Raw genomic sequence first — 17,761 nt, forward strand, 5'->3', positions numbered from 1 at the left:
TCCCTATTTGCTGTCATGTTTCCTTTGTAGGGGTGGACATTGTAGTGACAAGCTCCCAGATTTTTGGGGGTTCGGCCCCTGGATTGGGCTGCACGGCAGCAAAGAGTTGCTTAGAAACAGGTCGAGGTGTAAGGATCGTTGGGGCACATTGTGATAAGAGATATGCTATGGAATTTCAGAGTGATATATATCAGTCTTTGGAAACCACAACAACATCCAACGTTGGTATTTAGATATTGGAAATAACTGTCAAACTGAAATTTGGATTTTGAGCCCCGGTTTAAGTACGCACACATGTATTCATGCATGGACTGGCAGAAAGCAAAACGTCACTCGTTTGGAGGCACATGTCTGCCGTGCTGGATCAGGTTGATATGTTATTGAGCTTGCATGCTCTGCAGCTGTGTTTCAGCCCGTCTGATTAAGGCCGGCAGACACAAGCCAGAGATCCATTTTCACATCAGTGTGTGCCTTCTTTTCGGGAGCATTATTATAATCACTGATATTGCTGGCCTCCTGTTACCAACAATAAAATGCTTCTGGGAAAGATGTATGAATTCTGCACTGTAAAAATTCAATTTGGCCGAGATCTTATCGTTTGTTGTTTAGTGCCATATTCACCGGCCGGAAAACAAAATAAATAAATTTGCTCCATTTTACACAAACCCTTGTTAACATGCTGGTCAGAGTGGTATCAAAATGTAGTTTATTTTGACAAGTTCCTGAAATAAACTACATTTACCACAAACCATATCATCGGGCACCGCTCACTTCTACAATACATTATATTGTGAATGAATATCCTCAGCCATTTTTCGGGGAAATGTGTTAGAATAACATTCCGATGTCACGGTAAAATTGACAATCGACCCTCTATGGATTATTTCCACGTTGAGTTCTGTTGATGTCTCTGGACATTCAAAATAAAATATGTAAGTGAGCCATGGACAAAAACACGAGGTTGCAGTAACCTTGACCTTTTACCTGTTCATCCAGATGTGATAATATTCCCCCTGCAGATGTCCTTGACCTATCTGGTAGATGGAAAGATGGTCACAAAAAAAAAAATGAATACAGATAAAATACCTTATGATATTTAAAAAAAAATGAATACCGATAAAATACCTTATGGAACTGGATGCGCAGATATAATAAGATATAATAACATATAATTATTTAATAAGATTATCTTATATCTCCAGTTGCCTTTTTAGCCTGCATTTTCATTTCAGGTGATTTGGAAATACTATTGATTTCAGTAGAAAATAACGTAAGAAGTCCAATTTTGAGAGCCACCGGTACCTTAAATATGTCTGTAATTTAGCAAAAAAATCAGTCTGCTTTGGTTGAATACGGCAGGCATGACAAAATACACGGTAAAAGTTATATAATACATAAAAATTACACTCTGTAGCTGAATATAGCTCCCGTCCAGAGGAGTGGAAGAGAATTTAACTGCTCGGAGCTTACAGTGACAAATTATTCGCAGTCGCTGAATAATCATTTTCTCATTTTCCCACGGCACACCTGACAGCCTCTCCTGTGGCTGGAGATCACTGGTGCATGTGACCCTTTAGATTCTCATTTATAGAGTTTATGAATCTCAAATAGAAACCCGTGCTAGCAGCCTGGTGGCGCAATGGTTAGCACTGCCTCACAGTCAGGAGGTTTCTGGTTGGATTCCATCGGGGGGCCCTTCGGTGCGTGTTTTCCCCGTCTCCTCCAGGTTCTCCGGTTTCCTCCCACAGTCCAAACCATGCAGGAATTCAGATGGGAGACACTCAACCGTCCAGACGTATGAATGAGAGAGTGACTGGTTATATGTCTATATATGTGGCCTTGTGATTGACCGGCAGCTGGTACAAGGTGAGCCCTGCCTCTCGCCCAGCACAAAATAAACCACATAGATAATGAAATGAAAGAATAAATGAGAAACCCTGCTCTTTTTGCATCTGTATTCACTCAAATGCGAGCTATTGCCATGAAACTGTCTGCGCCACTGGTATTAGCAGTAGTTAGTCATTTATGCCCACCAACCTTCCCCGCCGCCTTGTCTCCATCGCACTTGTTTTCTGACTCCCTCTGCCCTTCTCACTGGCCCAGCTGGTCGAGGAAGAAGGCCGCCCACACTGAGCTGGGATCAGACTTTGACTTTATTTTCCTACGGATTTGTGGCCGAACAAAGTCGTCTTTGTTACCGATGAGATTTTTGGGTGTGACAAATGAGGCAAAACAACACCAAACCAAGGTGCTCGGATGCTTCGAATAGTGACAATAATTTCGTTTGAACAAAGGGCGTGTCATTCTAGATGCTGCGTTTCCGCTTTAACCTTCTCACTCAGCATGCGCGGTGGCTTCCGACCCTGTTTCGGAAATGGCTTCCTGCGCTTTTTGGTTTCTCCGATTCGTTTGAACGAGCAACGCGCATCGCGATATTTTGATGCGTGCCGGCACCACACTTGCAAGTCAGACACGCGCTCGTTGATGAACTTGACCCTGAATCGAATCATTGTAAAAGGGGACTCGGTTCGCGAGGAAGCAGGTCACTTTAACTGTCTATAGATGGACTCTTGAATCACCCCCGGGAACACAGTGAGTGATGTGTGTTCGTGCGCTGACAGTGAGGGACGGCAGACGGAGGGCGGAAGCAGATGTGTGCGAGAGAGCTCCAGAGCTGTGGCGCTATCACAGGGCGCCTTTGTCTGGTGGCGGAGAGGGTTGAATTAAAGGCTGCTAACACCAGTCCGCACAGTCATATGCTAATGGATCTCACTCTGAGAGAATAAATATATTATGGTGCAGAAAACACATCTGAGTCTTTGCTTGGCATTCCTCCTGCAACACAAACAGTGTGCTAAAGAGACACAAAGAGAGTGTGTGTGTGTGCTGAGTGAGTGGAGGTCCATCTGTACACAAATAGCATGCAGAGAATATGAAAGTGGCAAGGCAAATGTAATGCTCCATTATCTTTCCTTTCTTTTTTTTCTTTTTTTTTTTTCAACCCAAGACTACACTCGGCGCAGGAGGTATCGCGGCTCGGGAGATAACGAGAGATTGATTGGGGGGAGAGGCAGAGACAGAGATTTGGACGGCGAGGAAGGAAGGAAGGGAGGGTGTGCGTGCGTGTGGGGGGGAATTTAAAGGGGAAGAAACGGAGGGAGATTTAGATCGAGCCCCCGGAGAGCAAGGGAAGGACCGACGCAGGAGCAGCGGATGGGAGCAGAGACGAGGAGAGGCGCCGACTGGAAACACACACACACATGGGAGCGAAGCATGCCGCGTTCTCGTGCGCTCGGCGTAGAGGGTTGAGGAGCACGGCAGCGTATCTGGATTGTTAGTCGTCCGATGCCCCGTAGCTAGAGGACATACGGGGGGGGCGGGCGGGGGAAGACACATGCAGGCTGGGGATCTAGGGGCTGTGCGCAGAGGATGAGCAGGCGATGCTGGCTGTCTTACCGTGATCACTGTCCACAGACCCCCCGTAGCCACTTTGCACTACCGCCGTCGCAGGCCGTTAGCCTTGCATTCAGGCGGCAGCAGCCAGTGATCGATGCAGAATGAGCTCCAAGCACACCTCCGACTGGATTCCCTACAGGTATCGTACCACCTACCCCAGAACGGCAGAGGGTGTTCATCCTTTGAAGAGGGGTTTTAGCCGTGCATGTGCATGCATCTTTTTTGCTTCTGTGTGTGTTTGTGTGTGTGACTGGATTGAAACGCTGAAGTGCTGCAAACAGTGGCAGTGCGGGAGAAGAAATTTTCCTATTTACTTTCCGAAGCGATAGTGATTTTATTGTATGGTTCAAAAATGGTAAAAACAAATCCTCTCAGTGGATAATTCAATTGGTAATTGAAGAATTATTTCAACAATAAAAATAATTAAAACAAAAACAGAATTAATGTTCTCAATAATAATAATAATAATAATAATAATAATACTAATAATTTTATAGAACACTTTCCTTCAAAGTTCTGTACATTATGGTCATGTGACTTTTTGAACCAAGCAGTTTATTGACTGCGGGTTGCTTCTCTTCAAATATGATTTTTTTTCATGGTCTTTTTAATCTAAATCACTTTCATCCCATGAAAAAAAAACGAGGTTTGAACTGAATGAATTTCTCATCATGGCAATCGCAGCAGCAGCAGCTCCACTCTGCTTCTGCCTCTCAAACACCCATTGCCATGGTTTCCCTGCATACCCTAATAGCCATTTGCCTTACGGTTGCTATAAGTTACCCGGTTGCAGCGGCGGGCATTTTTTGTAGATCAGTTACAATGGCAAAAAATGTATTATGATTTTTTTCATTTTAATTTCTTCATTATACATTTGTGAATGAAGTCATCCAAACCAGCCATTTAAACCTGGTTAAACTATAAAAACAAATCTCACCACCTCCATAATCAGTTATAACTTAGTGGGAATACTTACTGGGGTGATTGCCATTTTTTTAAACATCTAAAATTATCCCCTGAAGTGTGCTGTCGGAGAGAAAAAAAGGCGGGGATAGAAAGTCTGGCGGTTTCTCAATGAGCACTCTTCCCATCTCGTGGAGCCACCATGAAAAATGCATGGGCTGCCGTGCAGAGCTGCAGGAGAGAACGGCATCCGAGCTGCACGGTGCACGCATTCGTTCAGATGTACGAATGAAGGGCAAATTTGTCACACACGCACATGCACGTGCACACGCACGCGCATCTCTTAGACTTCCCTTTTTTCTCCAGGGACCCCAAGTAGAACAGAATTGTTTAGGGCCTAGTAGATGAAAGGCCATTTGTTTATGTGGATACTGATCGACGATCTGCTACTTTTCCGTTCCCGATCTCTCATCCACGTTATGATTCACAAGGTCAGTTCAGATCCACGCAGCAGCCGTATTGATTTTTTTATTTTCTGAATCGCACCACTAAAACCAAATGTGACATTGCCTAAATTCGTCCTTTAGACCTTCCAGATCCCGGCTCATAATGCTTGGAAAACGCAGCTAGATTTATATTTGATGATCAATTATTGACATAATTCACATTTCAGACTGTTAATTTATTTATTGATGACACTTAATTCATTTAATAGATTATTTGATAGATATTTTTGGCACTTGTGGTTTGATTTTAAACTGGATTTCATTGCCCTGTATTTGGATATGTATAATGACATTAAGTCTGAATCCAATCTAATTTAATTTTAAATGTCAAGATTAGCTTTTTTAGTGGATTTTTACAAACAAATGGAAATTCTGTGCATTTCCATAAGAATTTAAGATGTAACAAATCCAATAATACAGACAGACACACACACACACACACACACACACACACACACACACACACACACACACACACACACACATTAAGATGAAAAAATTATTTTCTGAAGAGCGAATCTAAATAGGTCCTTAAATGTGCAGCGGAGATGGCTTTTTCTCAATCATACCGAGGTTAAATCGAAATAATAATTTAAATGGAAAATGTATCCTGGATTGAAGAGGTTGAGGAAGACGTGCACGGTCAAGCAAAGTCTAGTGTTGCCTCAATAATCAAAGCTTCAGTGCGGCAATGATAAATTTCATTTTTTTCAGAACCAGTAACTTTTGTGAATTTTTTTGTAATGGCTTTAGGTGGATATGTTTGGACTTTAAGCCATTTTGCAACCGATTTACACTAAGAATCGTCAATCAGGTAATTTCTGTAAACAGGGGAGGATAATTGCATTACCTCGAAAAGATTAGAAAGCCTCTTGTGAACCTCACAAGTGGCCGTGTTTGGGAGGCGGGGGCAGACTCTTGATCATAATGAGCTTTTTGACCTCTGAGGGAACAGTCCTGTTTGTGTTATTACCTCCCCTTTCGATGCCTATTCATGCACTTTATAACTCTTGATTACAGATAAGGAGCATGCTACAGAGAGCTGAGGGTAAAGTAGCGCGTAGGCCTTTATTGCCTAGAATCATTATGGAAGAACTGCAGTTGTGGACCAAACATGGCACAAAATGCTAACTAAAGGTTTAAATGCAACTTATTAGCTTTGGCATGGACTTGTATCTGTGTCAACACTGTATTTTTGTTTTCAAGTCTCGATTTTCCGAAACATATTTTAACAATGTCATGATAACTGTGTAATAATAGCCTTTATATGTACTGAGGCGGACGCTGCGGCTCCGACCTGTATTCAGACGCAAGGGAACGATAGGCCGAGGGAGGCGTGCAAACATATGTATTTACATCATTGAATTGTTTTCAGAATTTATTGTTGCGTCGCCGGGGCTTTTGTGCTACCACGCCACGTCTGACACACAGCAGTGTCAGGACGCAGACGTGAAAGCTTTCGCGTCCCCTGAACATCCTGAACGTAATGCAAGGATGGAAATGAAAGGTGCTTTGTTAATCTGGAACTTGCAGGAAAATCATTGGTTGCTGAGATCCTGAATTGCGTCACTGTAAAGATAGAAAAAAAACCAATGTGTTAGATTTACATGATAATATTCTTTTGTATTATTCATTGTGATTTTCTGCTTCTGCGACACAACAGATAAACGGTGAACACGGACGGATCAGTCCTTAGTATGATCGTGACGTGTCGATATACACTTCTCCATCTTTCATCCTCCTTCCTGGTTCTCCTGGAGGCATACTCTCAGCATCCCCTCGTAAATTAAAGGCCAGGATTGTTGGGAACTCGGACGGGCGAAGAGGAGAAGCGCAGAGCGAGCAGACAAACGCGTCGCGTCAGGCTAAATTAATAACCCGCCGTTTAGCCGATAAAGTGTGTTCATTTGTGCCAGGGCAATGCGTTTTAGTGAAAAGTAGTGAAACAAAAAGCAACACGGTCGAGAGGAAAGCAGTCTCATCGATGCCCATTTTTTGTTATTAATCATCATAATTGCTTTGAAATTGCTTTTTTTCTTTTTCAAGTGACGCTTTTGGCTTCTATATTAAAAGTTCATTCGCTCATTCATTCGTTATCTATACCACCTGTCCGGGCAGTCAGGGTCCCCAGGGCGCTGGAGCCTATCCTGGCTGAGCAAGAGGCTGGATGCAGCCCGGACCAGGTGCCAGTCGACCGCAGGGCCAGATATAGAGAACTACAAACCTTCCCTCCCTCATTCACACACAAGGTGTCTGGCTCCAGATTCAAGTTCCAAGATGACTGCTCGACCACTTGAGCAATTTAAAAGATGTAGTCATCATTTATACTCGAACTTCTTTTCCTTTGAGCTGCTCCCTTTAGGGGTCGCCAATGCCAATCACCGCCTCGATCCAACCCTGTCCTCTGCATCCTCTCCTCTCACACTAAATCACTTCCTGTTCTCTTTCACTCCACGCATTAAATCTCCTCTCTCCTCCCAAGGAGAACCTCAACATCTTTTCCTCAGTATGTCTAAATCATACGACATGGCCGGTCCCGCCTCTGTCTTTCACACGTTTGTTCTTTTCTGGCTGATGATCTTTTATAACACCTGACACTTTTCTCCCCCCGCTCCAACCTGCTTGCACTCGTCTCTTTGCCTCTTCTCTTCTGATCCCAAGGACTTAAAACCCTCCACCTTCTTTACCTCCACTCGCTGTAGCCTCGCACTTCCTCTTGGGTTCCTCTCATTCAAACCCATGTATTCTGTCTTTCAGCGGCTAACCCTCATTCCTCTCATCCCCATACGTCCACCTCTTGAGATTTCCCTCCACCTGCTCTCTGCGCTCACAACAGATGACAATGTCATCTGCAAACATCATAGTCCATGGAGATTCTTGTCCAACCACAAGTGTCAGCTTGTCCATCACCATAGCAAACAAGAAGGGCTCAGAGCTGATCCCTGATGTATCACACCTCGCCACTGTCACACAGCTCTCATACATGTCCTGCACCACCTGACATACTCATGTGCCACTCCAGACTTCAACCGCAGTTCCTACCTTGGTACCCTGTTGTATGCTTTTATTAGATCTGCAAAGGCCCAATAGAGCTCCTTCTGATCTTCTTTGTACTTCAGTACCAGCATTCGATAAGAGAAAACTGTATTTGTAGTCGACTTAATGATTCTTAATCTATCTAAATATGATAAAAAAACTATACATGCTAGCTAATCGTTACAAGGATCTTGCATATTCTTGATCTGCCCTTTATTCAGTTCAACTTTGAATCTTAACTGCAAATTGGAGCGGTGGTTGGCGCTTCCGCTTCACAGCAATAAAATCCCTGGCCGCATTCTGGCAGGGAGCCTTTCTGTGTGGAGTCTCCATGTTCTCCTCATGTCCGGGTGGGTTTCCTCTGGGTTCTCCGATTTCCTCCCACAGTCCAAAAACAAGTAGGAGGTTCACTGGAGACCCTTAATGGCCCAGATGTGTGAATGAGAGTGTGAATGCTTGTTTGTATCTACATGTCGTGTGAATGAGGGAGCCTCTCGACCAGCTGCTGGGACAGGCTAAAGCCCTCTGCCACCTTGACTTCAGACTAAGCAGAATAGATAATGAATGAATGAACTAATCTTAAAAACAGACAAAACGTGAATGCGAAGGAAGATACATAAGATGCATATTGTGTGTGGTTTCCTTTTATCTTACCTGTACCAACTAATTGGAATTATCACTTAACATCCTTTTCACAAAAAAAATCTTGGTGCATTTGATGATGTCCACATTTTAGAAATTAGAATTGGTGAAAACTCTCAGCTTTATAAAGTTTATTCATTACTAAAACAGGTTATAATGATCCTATTTTTGAAATACTGGCCGAGCCGCTGTAGAAAAATAGAAGCCACCTTGCTAAAACCGTTCGGACGCTCGTCAGTGTAACCCGTTCCACGCTGATCTTGAAACGTTTGTGTCCGCCAATGCCATTACGTCTGGGCACAGAGCATCGACAAATCGAATAAGGTCCAAGTCAATACCGCTGTTTGCAGAGAGGAGGATATTATCCAGTTGTATTTGATAGAAGGATCTGTTCAGCAAGTCATCGTCAGAAAATGCCTTTTACAGTCTGACGTCAGACCTTTACTTGATACCACTTGCTTCATCGCAGCGCTGCATGGAAATATCCGAAAGGATGCATTAATTACATTACAGTCATTTGGCAGACGCTTTTAACCAAAGCGACTCACGAGAAGTGCAATTTAGTCACCGAAGATCCAAAGTACCAGTAGTTAATAGCTTCAATATTCAAATTTAAAGAAATAACAATGGTTAAGGCCTAGCAAGACTTCTGCAGTACATCAAGCTACACTGTGGGAACCTGCAGCTCAGAGAGCCGGTGGAGTTTGGCGAATCCTGTGGCGTTGAAAGCAAAAATTTTGGATCCCATTGAGTTTCAAGTCACTTTGTCACTCAAGTCACATAAATTTGTGACAAAAAGGGAACTTTAATCAAAATTGATGTTGCATTGATGCACTGAGATGCAAATCTGTGATTAATAGAGTATTATCTTCATAACAGGGATAATGAGCATGAATTTGAATATGTGTATTATAGTGATCTTGTGTACGCTGTGGTTTGTTTGTCAGTGTTTGTGTATTTCGATTCATGAACATTGCAAATTGGAATTCTGGAACGGTTGTCATGGTGGATTCTGAAATCTCTGAAGGCAGTTCACCGAATACGAAAGAGGTCAATCTAATCTCTGACTTGCTTTTGGGTATCAACGGTTAACTGCGAATAAATGTTCAAGGAGAGTTGAGAGGTTACGAGGATCATTCACCCTTTTTTTCAAAAGAAGATAATCCACGGATTCACCTGAGGGCGATGAGGTGTTTAGGTTTCAAAGGACAAGCCGAAAGCGCTGTTTAACATCCCTGTTGTAATTACATCTAAGGATTTTACCATACGTGGGAGAAAATGCCAATCAGGCTCTCAAAGGGAGGGGAATCAGATCGCCTAAAAATTGTGAAACGTGTAGGTTGGTTGGGCAGATCCACTTCCTTAGTTAATGATCAGAGAAACTCCCCACGTCTGTCTGGGGAAGTTTATATATATTACAAAAAAACTGAGAGGAGTCTTCAATGGAATTATAGTGTCGTCATGGGGGTTTGCAAACAGCTACGATAGAAAAAAGAAAACGTTTCAAAGCTTTACCAAAATCCAAGTTTGAATTCTCTGAGGGAGTTTGAGAATTTCTATTCTTTCTTTTTTTTTTTTTGCGCCCATCCCACAGGTTTATGCTATCAAGCAGACGCCTTCATTTAGCAATGTTCATGCTTTAATTCACGCTTTCTACTCCGAGCTGCACATCCACTAACTAAATCCAAGAAAGTGGGCCACATTAATTTTTATTTATCCTTCTTGTGATTACATCATCCACTGTTTTCTTTTCATCACTTGAAAAGGTAGGATTTTTTTACGTGATCCCAGCAATCTGCACATAACTCAAAATCTATAAGGGCAGCAGTGCCCTTATAGATTTCTCCGCACTCTCACGAACAAACCACGACTTGCGGATCATTTCATCGTCCCACATCGTCAAAATGTCTGAAAGTGGCTTGAAAAGAAAAGTATCTGTTCTCTGAACACAGCAGTTCCAGATGTCACTTCATTTTATTTTTTTCCTCAAGGCCAAACACAATCGTGCTTCTGTTGACAAACGCCGCTGTCCGTATGTTCACTGAGGCTTCCATAAAGACACCCTACTTAACTCGCCCTTAGATGAAGATAGAGACTGTGACAATGTGTGCCGCTGTTGACGATTCCAGTCTTAGTGTGTTTGGAGTCATCGTGAATGTGAAAAATCCATAAGACACAGCATCACCCCACCGCTTTTCCGGCAGCAAAGGACAGCTTCGCTAATGTGAATATACTCACAAGTATAAATTCAGTCTTTTTTGTTCAGGAGAATGTATTGGTAATTCAAGCAATCCAAAAGTCAAACAATGGCCATTGGTAAAGCAGGCGATTTCGATTCTTAGAACATACCAGCGGCTGGAAGCGGCATTGATCACGGCAGCACAAGAGCGAGCCTTGAACGTTGTATCGATCACGGTAGGGGTCTCCCGCACCTACGGGTGAAGGCTTTGCAAAAGATGGCCCCCCTGAGACAATCAGCAGTAACAGCTGGGTACAAGATGCTGGCAGGAAAGGCAGTCACGGAGTGTCATTATCAGGTGGCTTACATGGTACACAGCAACATCTGCTTGGAGTATAGGCTGGAGATCCCAGAGTTCTTGGAAGGTGATCTGGAACGGCCACGTCGAGATCCTGTGATTTCCAGTTCAAGTCGGACAGAGTGGTGATGGTGCACCAGTCAGACATGGCGGTGACGGACAAGCAGCGGCAGACAGCCATAGTGGTGGATGTTGCGATCCAAAGCGACAAAAACATTAGGAAAAATGAGCACTAGAAGCTGGAGAAATACCAGGGGCCCCTGGTAGATGGCTAGAGCTTGAAGGAACCACAAAACTACACAGATGGATTTCTTACAGTATATGTGTGTTAAAGTTGAACACCATACTGTAACCAAGTCAAAGTATTCATGCTCATGTTCGTATCATTAAGTCAATTACTTTACTTTTGTCTTGTAAAACTAAAGGGGCACATCATTAGCCCCTGAAAATACATGTGTCACATAAATTCATTTCATATATATATGTGTAATTGATAATGTATTGTACCTGATATTTGGAGGACATTATGAACAATTTCTATGTTAACTCCTGTTTTGGGTTAGTTTTACAGGAGAGCACCACCACTTCTGCACTTGAGAAGTTTTTGCATTTCTATCCGTGTGTGTGTGTTTCGTGCGCGAATGTGGATTGTTTGTCACAGCAATATCAGCGTTTCTGTTGTGTTCAAAGAAACACGTAAGATGTCATTCAATTATATTTGAAGTCAGAACAACATGCTGACTTTCCCTTCCCCTTTTCCCTGCAGCACTTTAGATGATGAGAGCACCAACCTCCGACAGCAGAAATTAGACAGACAGGTAAGCACAGCGTAAAAAAGGCAGAGTCTAGATCTCACGCTGCATCTGTATTCAGACGAAAACAGGGGATTTTAGTTGAAAAATGAATAAAGTGTTTTAATCTTCTGCGGTTTTGGCATATATTTTCACGCTGTATCTGTTATCGTCATCATGATCTCCCTACCGCTCTATGCCAGCCATGCGCTTGCAACTATTCCCAAGGCAACCTCAGTTTAACCGGGAGATTTCACTGTTGCATGGATTTAATACTGAAAAAGGATTTGTATTCCCTTATTTATTTTAAAAAAAAAACTTTTAAGGAAATGATGCTTGGTTATTGGCTGAAAATGACATTGACTGCATGGCAGCCCGTGGCTTTTCTACACTACTGTGTCTTAAAGTTGCTTGACCTCACTCTGTCTGTATTTGTTTGATGCTGCTACTGTTGACCTACTATTCTTTATAAATAGAATAAGATATGAGCCGTATGATGCTGTATACCATCACTTATGTATTTTCTGGAGTCGAGGCTCGAGCAGTGTTCCTGCAGCCTCCTAATATATCCACTAAATGGCCTTCCTCAGGGTCTGTTTCCCATTTAAGCAAAATGTTTATATCAATTCTGAATGGTTTGATAATATAATCCTAAACTCATTTATCCATTTAATGTGATTTTAAGGATGGTTGCATCATGGATAATGCATTACTCACCGGTCATAGTGATCGATCGGCATGTTACGTTAAAGATGGGCCGAAGCATGAGAATTCATACTTCGGTCGTATTTTATTTACTGCTGTTTTTCAACAACAGTAGACAGATCATTGTCGTCCGAGAGACGTCAAATCAAGGGAGCTCGTAATGCTTGTACTTCTTTAAGGCTCAAAAATCTTCCGGCAAATGGCTTCTAAATAATTTTGCTGCCACCGTGGAACACTAACACCGGCCTTTTTGTATTAAAATATTGAGGCTATAATAAAGTAGTGAAAGCTTAATTACTATGGCAGTGATGCACAGTCTGGGTCCGTAATCACTTGAACATTTGCGCGAGTATTTTTCCATTTCTGAAACAGCGAGTGCTCCTCGAGCAGAAGCAGAAGAAGAAGAGGCAGGAGCCTCTAATGGTCCAGTCTAATGTTGATGGACGATCTCGTGCCCGGCGGACCAAACAGAGTGAGGAGCAGGCTCCGCTGGTGGAGTCCTATCTCACCAGCAACAACAGCACCATCTACCATGGTGAGTATTAGTGAAAGCGCAATGGCTGTTTTGCAGTTTTTGCCAGGATTGATGTGCTTCAAGCCGTGTCCGACATTTTTTCCTGTTTACACGGAAGGAGTGAAAGGCAGCCTCGGGGTTCCGCCCCGACCCAGCGACACATCCCGCATCCCTCGGATACGGAGTAGGAAACGCGCAATGACATCAGAGTGACATTGATTAAGTCGGGCACAGTGTAAAAAAACAAGGGACGCGTGTAAAGGAAATTGGAAGAGAGGAGTAATCAGTTTAAATGAAGCACTTTGAAAAGAATTTGTTTGGAAACAGCAAAGGAAGGGAATGGTCTGAGTCAGTCAGCTGACATTACTCAGTTGACGATATTGGATCTTAACACCATTTTTCACCCCACACCGAGGATTCAAAACAAACCATTATAATCAAACAGCTGGAAGTCATACAATTGCGAATGTGAGTCAAAAGTGGCGAATTGGTACAAATGCTCATGCAGGAATTGACAACGGGCTTAATCTCTGTCGTCGCCGCGGTGCTCGCGCAAATGCCGCCAGCGGTGTGACTGATGAAGCCTGCTGATCCACCGAAACACCGTCTAATCCCCGGTTCTGAGGACCCGCCTCTGAGCTCACGGCCAAGAACTGTCATTTAGTCCCAGAGACGGGGGGGGGGAGGCATTGGCAAAATGTCAGCTTGCAAAAGGTTAATATTGAGATTGAAAAGGGGAATAAGGCCTTTATTATGTCAACCCGAATGGATTAATCTACTTCATTGCTTTAAATGAAAGGAAGTGTAGTCACCTGATCTCATCTGTAGGATGATGACATCTTCCCTATCTATGACTACGTTTATAACATATATATTTATCCTCTATTGGTTCTGATGGGGTATGAAGTTGCGGTGGTGCTTCTTCGGCACTCCTGGTCATCTGCTATCACTTGACGCTGTGGCGATGAATAACCCGCCCTCCTCAGCTCTGGACCAGACCCGGGCACCATGTTGTTCTATGGCGCCCAGGTCTACCGCTTTCCTTTTGGTTCCAGGGAACCAAAATAATTGCACCCAATCGCAGAGAAATGATCTCTGATCTCTTTGATCTTTTTGCCCGGCACCGCATTTATGATCTTGTTTGGCCAAAAGATTTGACAGATCCTTCTAAGGCAGATGTGAATTGCAGCACTTTAACGTACCTCTTAACAAAAGTCAGTGCGGGTTTTGGAAAGTTGATAAACAGCAGTAATCTTGTCGGGATGGGTGCATGGGCAAATCCATTTGGCATAGCCATGTCAGTCGTGTCCTGTAGGTCATGATGATCTTGGGACACTAGCGCCAAATTATCTACAAAATCGAGGTCTTACAGTTGTATGGTTTGTGTCTATTGGTATGTTAAAGAGCAGTCCTGCATGCTCCCTCTCTGAAATCACGTTTTGTGTTGCCGGCTTGTTCCATCCCTTTGTTTAGTGCAAGAAGCTGAACAGGAGGAGGTGAAGGTCACAGCAGACCCACAGCCACCTCGCTCCGCCAAAAAAGGTAGAGCATCGGCCAGCTCCACACCGCAGACGGGCAGCGGCAAGAAGGAGAGGAAGGGAAAGCACAAAGGTCAGTGCGCCGCCATTAAGACCGACTGACCGGCTGAATAAGAAGTCAGCAATGGTGAGCGGCGACAAGACAACCGAAAAAAAACCAACACGGTCTAAACATGATTTCAATGGACTCAGTGCGTTGGCTTCACTTAACAATTTCAATAAAGCAGTTAACAGTGACCGTTGTCAAAGACAAGCACGCAAAATCCCAACTGTCTTATTCAACCCGCTGTTTCCAATCCGCCGACCATGGGTTGCCTTTTGAATTTGGGGCAACAAATGCCAGAGAGACAACCTAGAACCCATCTGGCTGCAATCGTTCATGCTCCTGCTGCGGCACAAGAGGAGATATAACTAATCTCTCAACCGTTACGCAGAGAAAAGGACTCTCCAGCCAGGAGCGTTTTTGATAAAGGATATTGGTTGGAAGAGTTGGCAGTACTTCGACACAAAAGTTATTCACCTTGCAATTTAAGTCTGAGTAATTTGGCCATCAGTCAAAGGAAGGACTGTCCTTGCATTACGGCCCCTGTAACGAAAAGGCTCTTCCCCCCGAGTTACAGAAAATCCTGAGGCTCCAGACCTCTGGTAGAAATGCAGAGCTTGAGGGACACACAATACTGCAGATGGAGACACTGTACCCGAGATTGGTTGCAAAGGGATTTTATATATATGCAAATATTTAACATGTTTATGTATATATCCATGGCTGGAATGTAAAACCTCCGATCTGAAAAAAAACACACTTTTTTCAGGAAATGAAAAAAATGTTTTGATTTGATAAAGTATGGTCTTTGTTAAAGATATTCTATTCTTCACAGACCATATTTCTATGTTATAATTTAAAAATACATAGCATGTATTTTTACCACTGACAATGCAGATAGGTGTTTTTTTTCCATTTTTTGTGCTTTATTGTGCACATAGGAGTTTAGTCATGTGACATTTATGGCAAAAGAAAGGGCAGGATTACCTTGCAAATAGACTGAAAATATGGAGCCATCCCATTTCTCACCATTCAATGCAAAAATCCAAAATCAAATAAATTTGCAGATAGGAGGTTTTGCATTCCAGCCATCAATATACATGTGTGTGTGTCTGTGTGTGTGTGTGTCTGTGTGTATGTATACTAAGCGTGTATGTGTGTATGAGTGTGTTTATATGTATATGTATATATGTATGTATATATATATATATATATTCATATGTACGCATATATATACACACATGTACTTAAGTGTATGGATATATATATTATGTAATAAAATTAGTGAGCGAATAATGTGGAATCAAAAGACCCCGAAGGATCTCCTATTTAGTAAAATAGAAAAGGGTGGAAAGGGGCACCTGTAGCGCTGGTTTTTAGATTCCACTCAGAAGATTAGCGGTTCGATCCCTGGCTCCTGACATGTCTGCTTGTCTGTCTGGTCGGTCCTGCCACCATTGGTGTGTGAATGTGTAAACGTGATCCGGTGTAAAGCGCTCTGGAACCACAATGTGATTAAATCACTATGTTAGTGGGGGCCATAGTATTATATGTCAAATATGAAAGAAATGATTTCTTTTGGAACCTATTCAGAAGCAGTCTAATCAAAAATGTTGTTCTCCATACCCCCAGGTGTGCATACAAGCATAGAAAGTTATTACTCTGCAACGACAGTGAACAAGTAAACAACATAACTCATAATCTACAATTATTAAGTCAATATAGAAGAAAAAGTTAGTGTTCATTAGGAGAGTCAGCAGGTCCCTCCCACACACATGGAAACATTTCTTTTAATTATATCACAAGGCTGGATAAACATGCCTGATAGATCCGCGCAGCACTGCACAGCGACTCGTCCTGCTTGGTCACATAGTCAAATAGTCATAGATACTAAAGCAATATTATATTTCAACCGATATTTAAAGATCGTATCCAAAGGGGCGGGAATTCTATATGATAAGGCACCTTGGAATGACGGTTTCTGTCATCGCAAGGTCTTTGTTTCGCTGCAGCTGAAAGGAAATCTTTCTTCCGAACATCATATTTGATAATTATGCCAAGCACATTGAGCTCTGTGAAAGCATCTCATTGCACAGCAAGAGATATTAGCCGGTCAGTCCATTTTGTAAAAGAACGCTAAAGTGGAGGACTGAATCGCAGGAATAAAATACAATTCATCTGTGTGAGGACTGGGGCATTTCCAGTCTGCCTAATGCCATCTGGTGACAGAACCTTAAATTGCAGCAAAGGACTCCAGTGTAACGCTTGTTCATTGTGTTATTAACTATACTCTCCACAATTCTGCATAACTTAATCAGCACTTGATTACATGGCTGCATACATGTAGTCATCAGTGTGCTTACTCATCTGACTTTCTTTCGTAAAATTACTGGATTATTACATTCAGAAATAAAGAACGGTAATACCCTTAAAACACGTGATACAGTATATGTGACTTTTTACAAACCACCACGAAAGTTAACGTTATAGAGAAGGTAAACCGGTGCCGATGTTTTCTATTCTAGAAAATAAATAAATAGATAAATGGATGCGTCATGTTTCCAAAATGCTCTTACATTTCCGAAGACCGGAAATAAACTTGGAAGATCTGACTTTACACTTGAGAGAGGTTTAGCGGTGCATTCTTGTCAAAATCTTCTCGTAGGAAACTGGACTTGGTTTTCTTGCGTTTAAGATGTTTCACCTCTCACCCCAGAGGCTTCTTTAGTTCCAATCGACTGTGCTTTCCGAATAATTCGGAAAATTCCCAATAGTTTCCCACCCACAACGACCCTGAGTGCAGGATTAGTGGTACAGATAACGAATGAATGATCTCATATCCCTGACTACCTACTTCTGAAGTCGGTGTATCTTTCCCCATTACGGCTTCAAGAACATCTTCTGGATGATCTCCGACGTGTAGATTTTACCAAAATTACATTCGGACAAATATCCATCAGTCTGACCAGGACTTACGGTCTGCTGCTTTTACAGTTGTTCAATAGTTGGTACATTCTGTATTCGGGTGGTTTTGAAACGGCATACTGGTCTGTGACTCAGCTCACTGAACGCCATCTCTAAATCATTAAC

General features: G+C 42.7%; 1 protein-coding gene across 2 annotated transcripts in view; it reads left to right on the top strand.

The window, feature by feature from the left end:
* Positions 1-17,761, top strand: part of tub (TUB bipartite transcription factor) — a 40,235-nt gene that overhangs the window by 10,269 nt on the left and 12,205 nt on the right. The window contains exons 1-4 of one of the 2 annotated variants that reach the window (XM_086175240.1): positions 3,142-3,595; positions 11,847-11,898; positions 12,949-13,111; positions 14,564-14,701. In XM_086175240.1, coding sequence (XP_086031366.1) covers positions 3,558-3,595; positions 11,847-11,898; positions 12,949-13,111; positions 14,564-14,701 — 391 coding nt within the window. In that variant the 5' untranslated portion in view covers positions 3,142-3,557. Of the gene's footprint in view, positions 1-3,141; positions 3,596-11,846; positions 11,899-12,948; positions 13,112-14,563; positions 14,702-17,761 lie in introns of those variants that run through there. The other variant, XM_086175241.1, reaches the window with a different exon arrangement.

Source organism: Fistularia commersonii, chromosome 27, assembly GCF_037954325.1.
Source record: "Fistularia commersonii isolate RoL2024-O1a breed Wild chromosome 27, RoL_Fcom_v1.0, whole genome shotgun sequence".
In the NCBI taxonomy this organism is placed as follows: domain Eukaryota; kingdom Metazoa; phylum Chordata; class Actinopteri; order Syngnathiformes; family Fistulariidae; genus Fistularia; species Fistularia commersonii.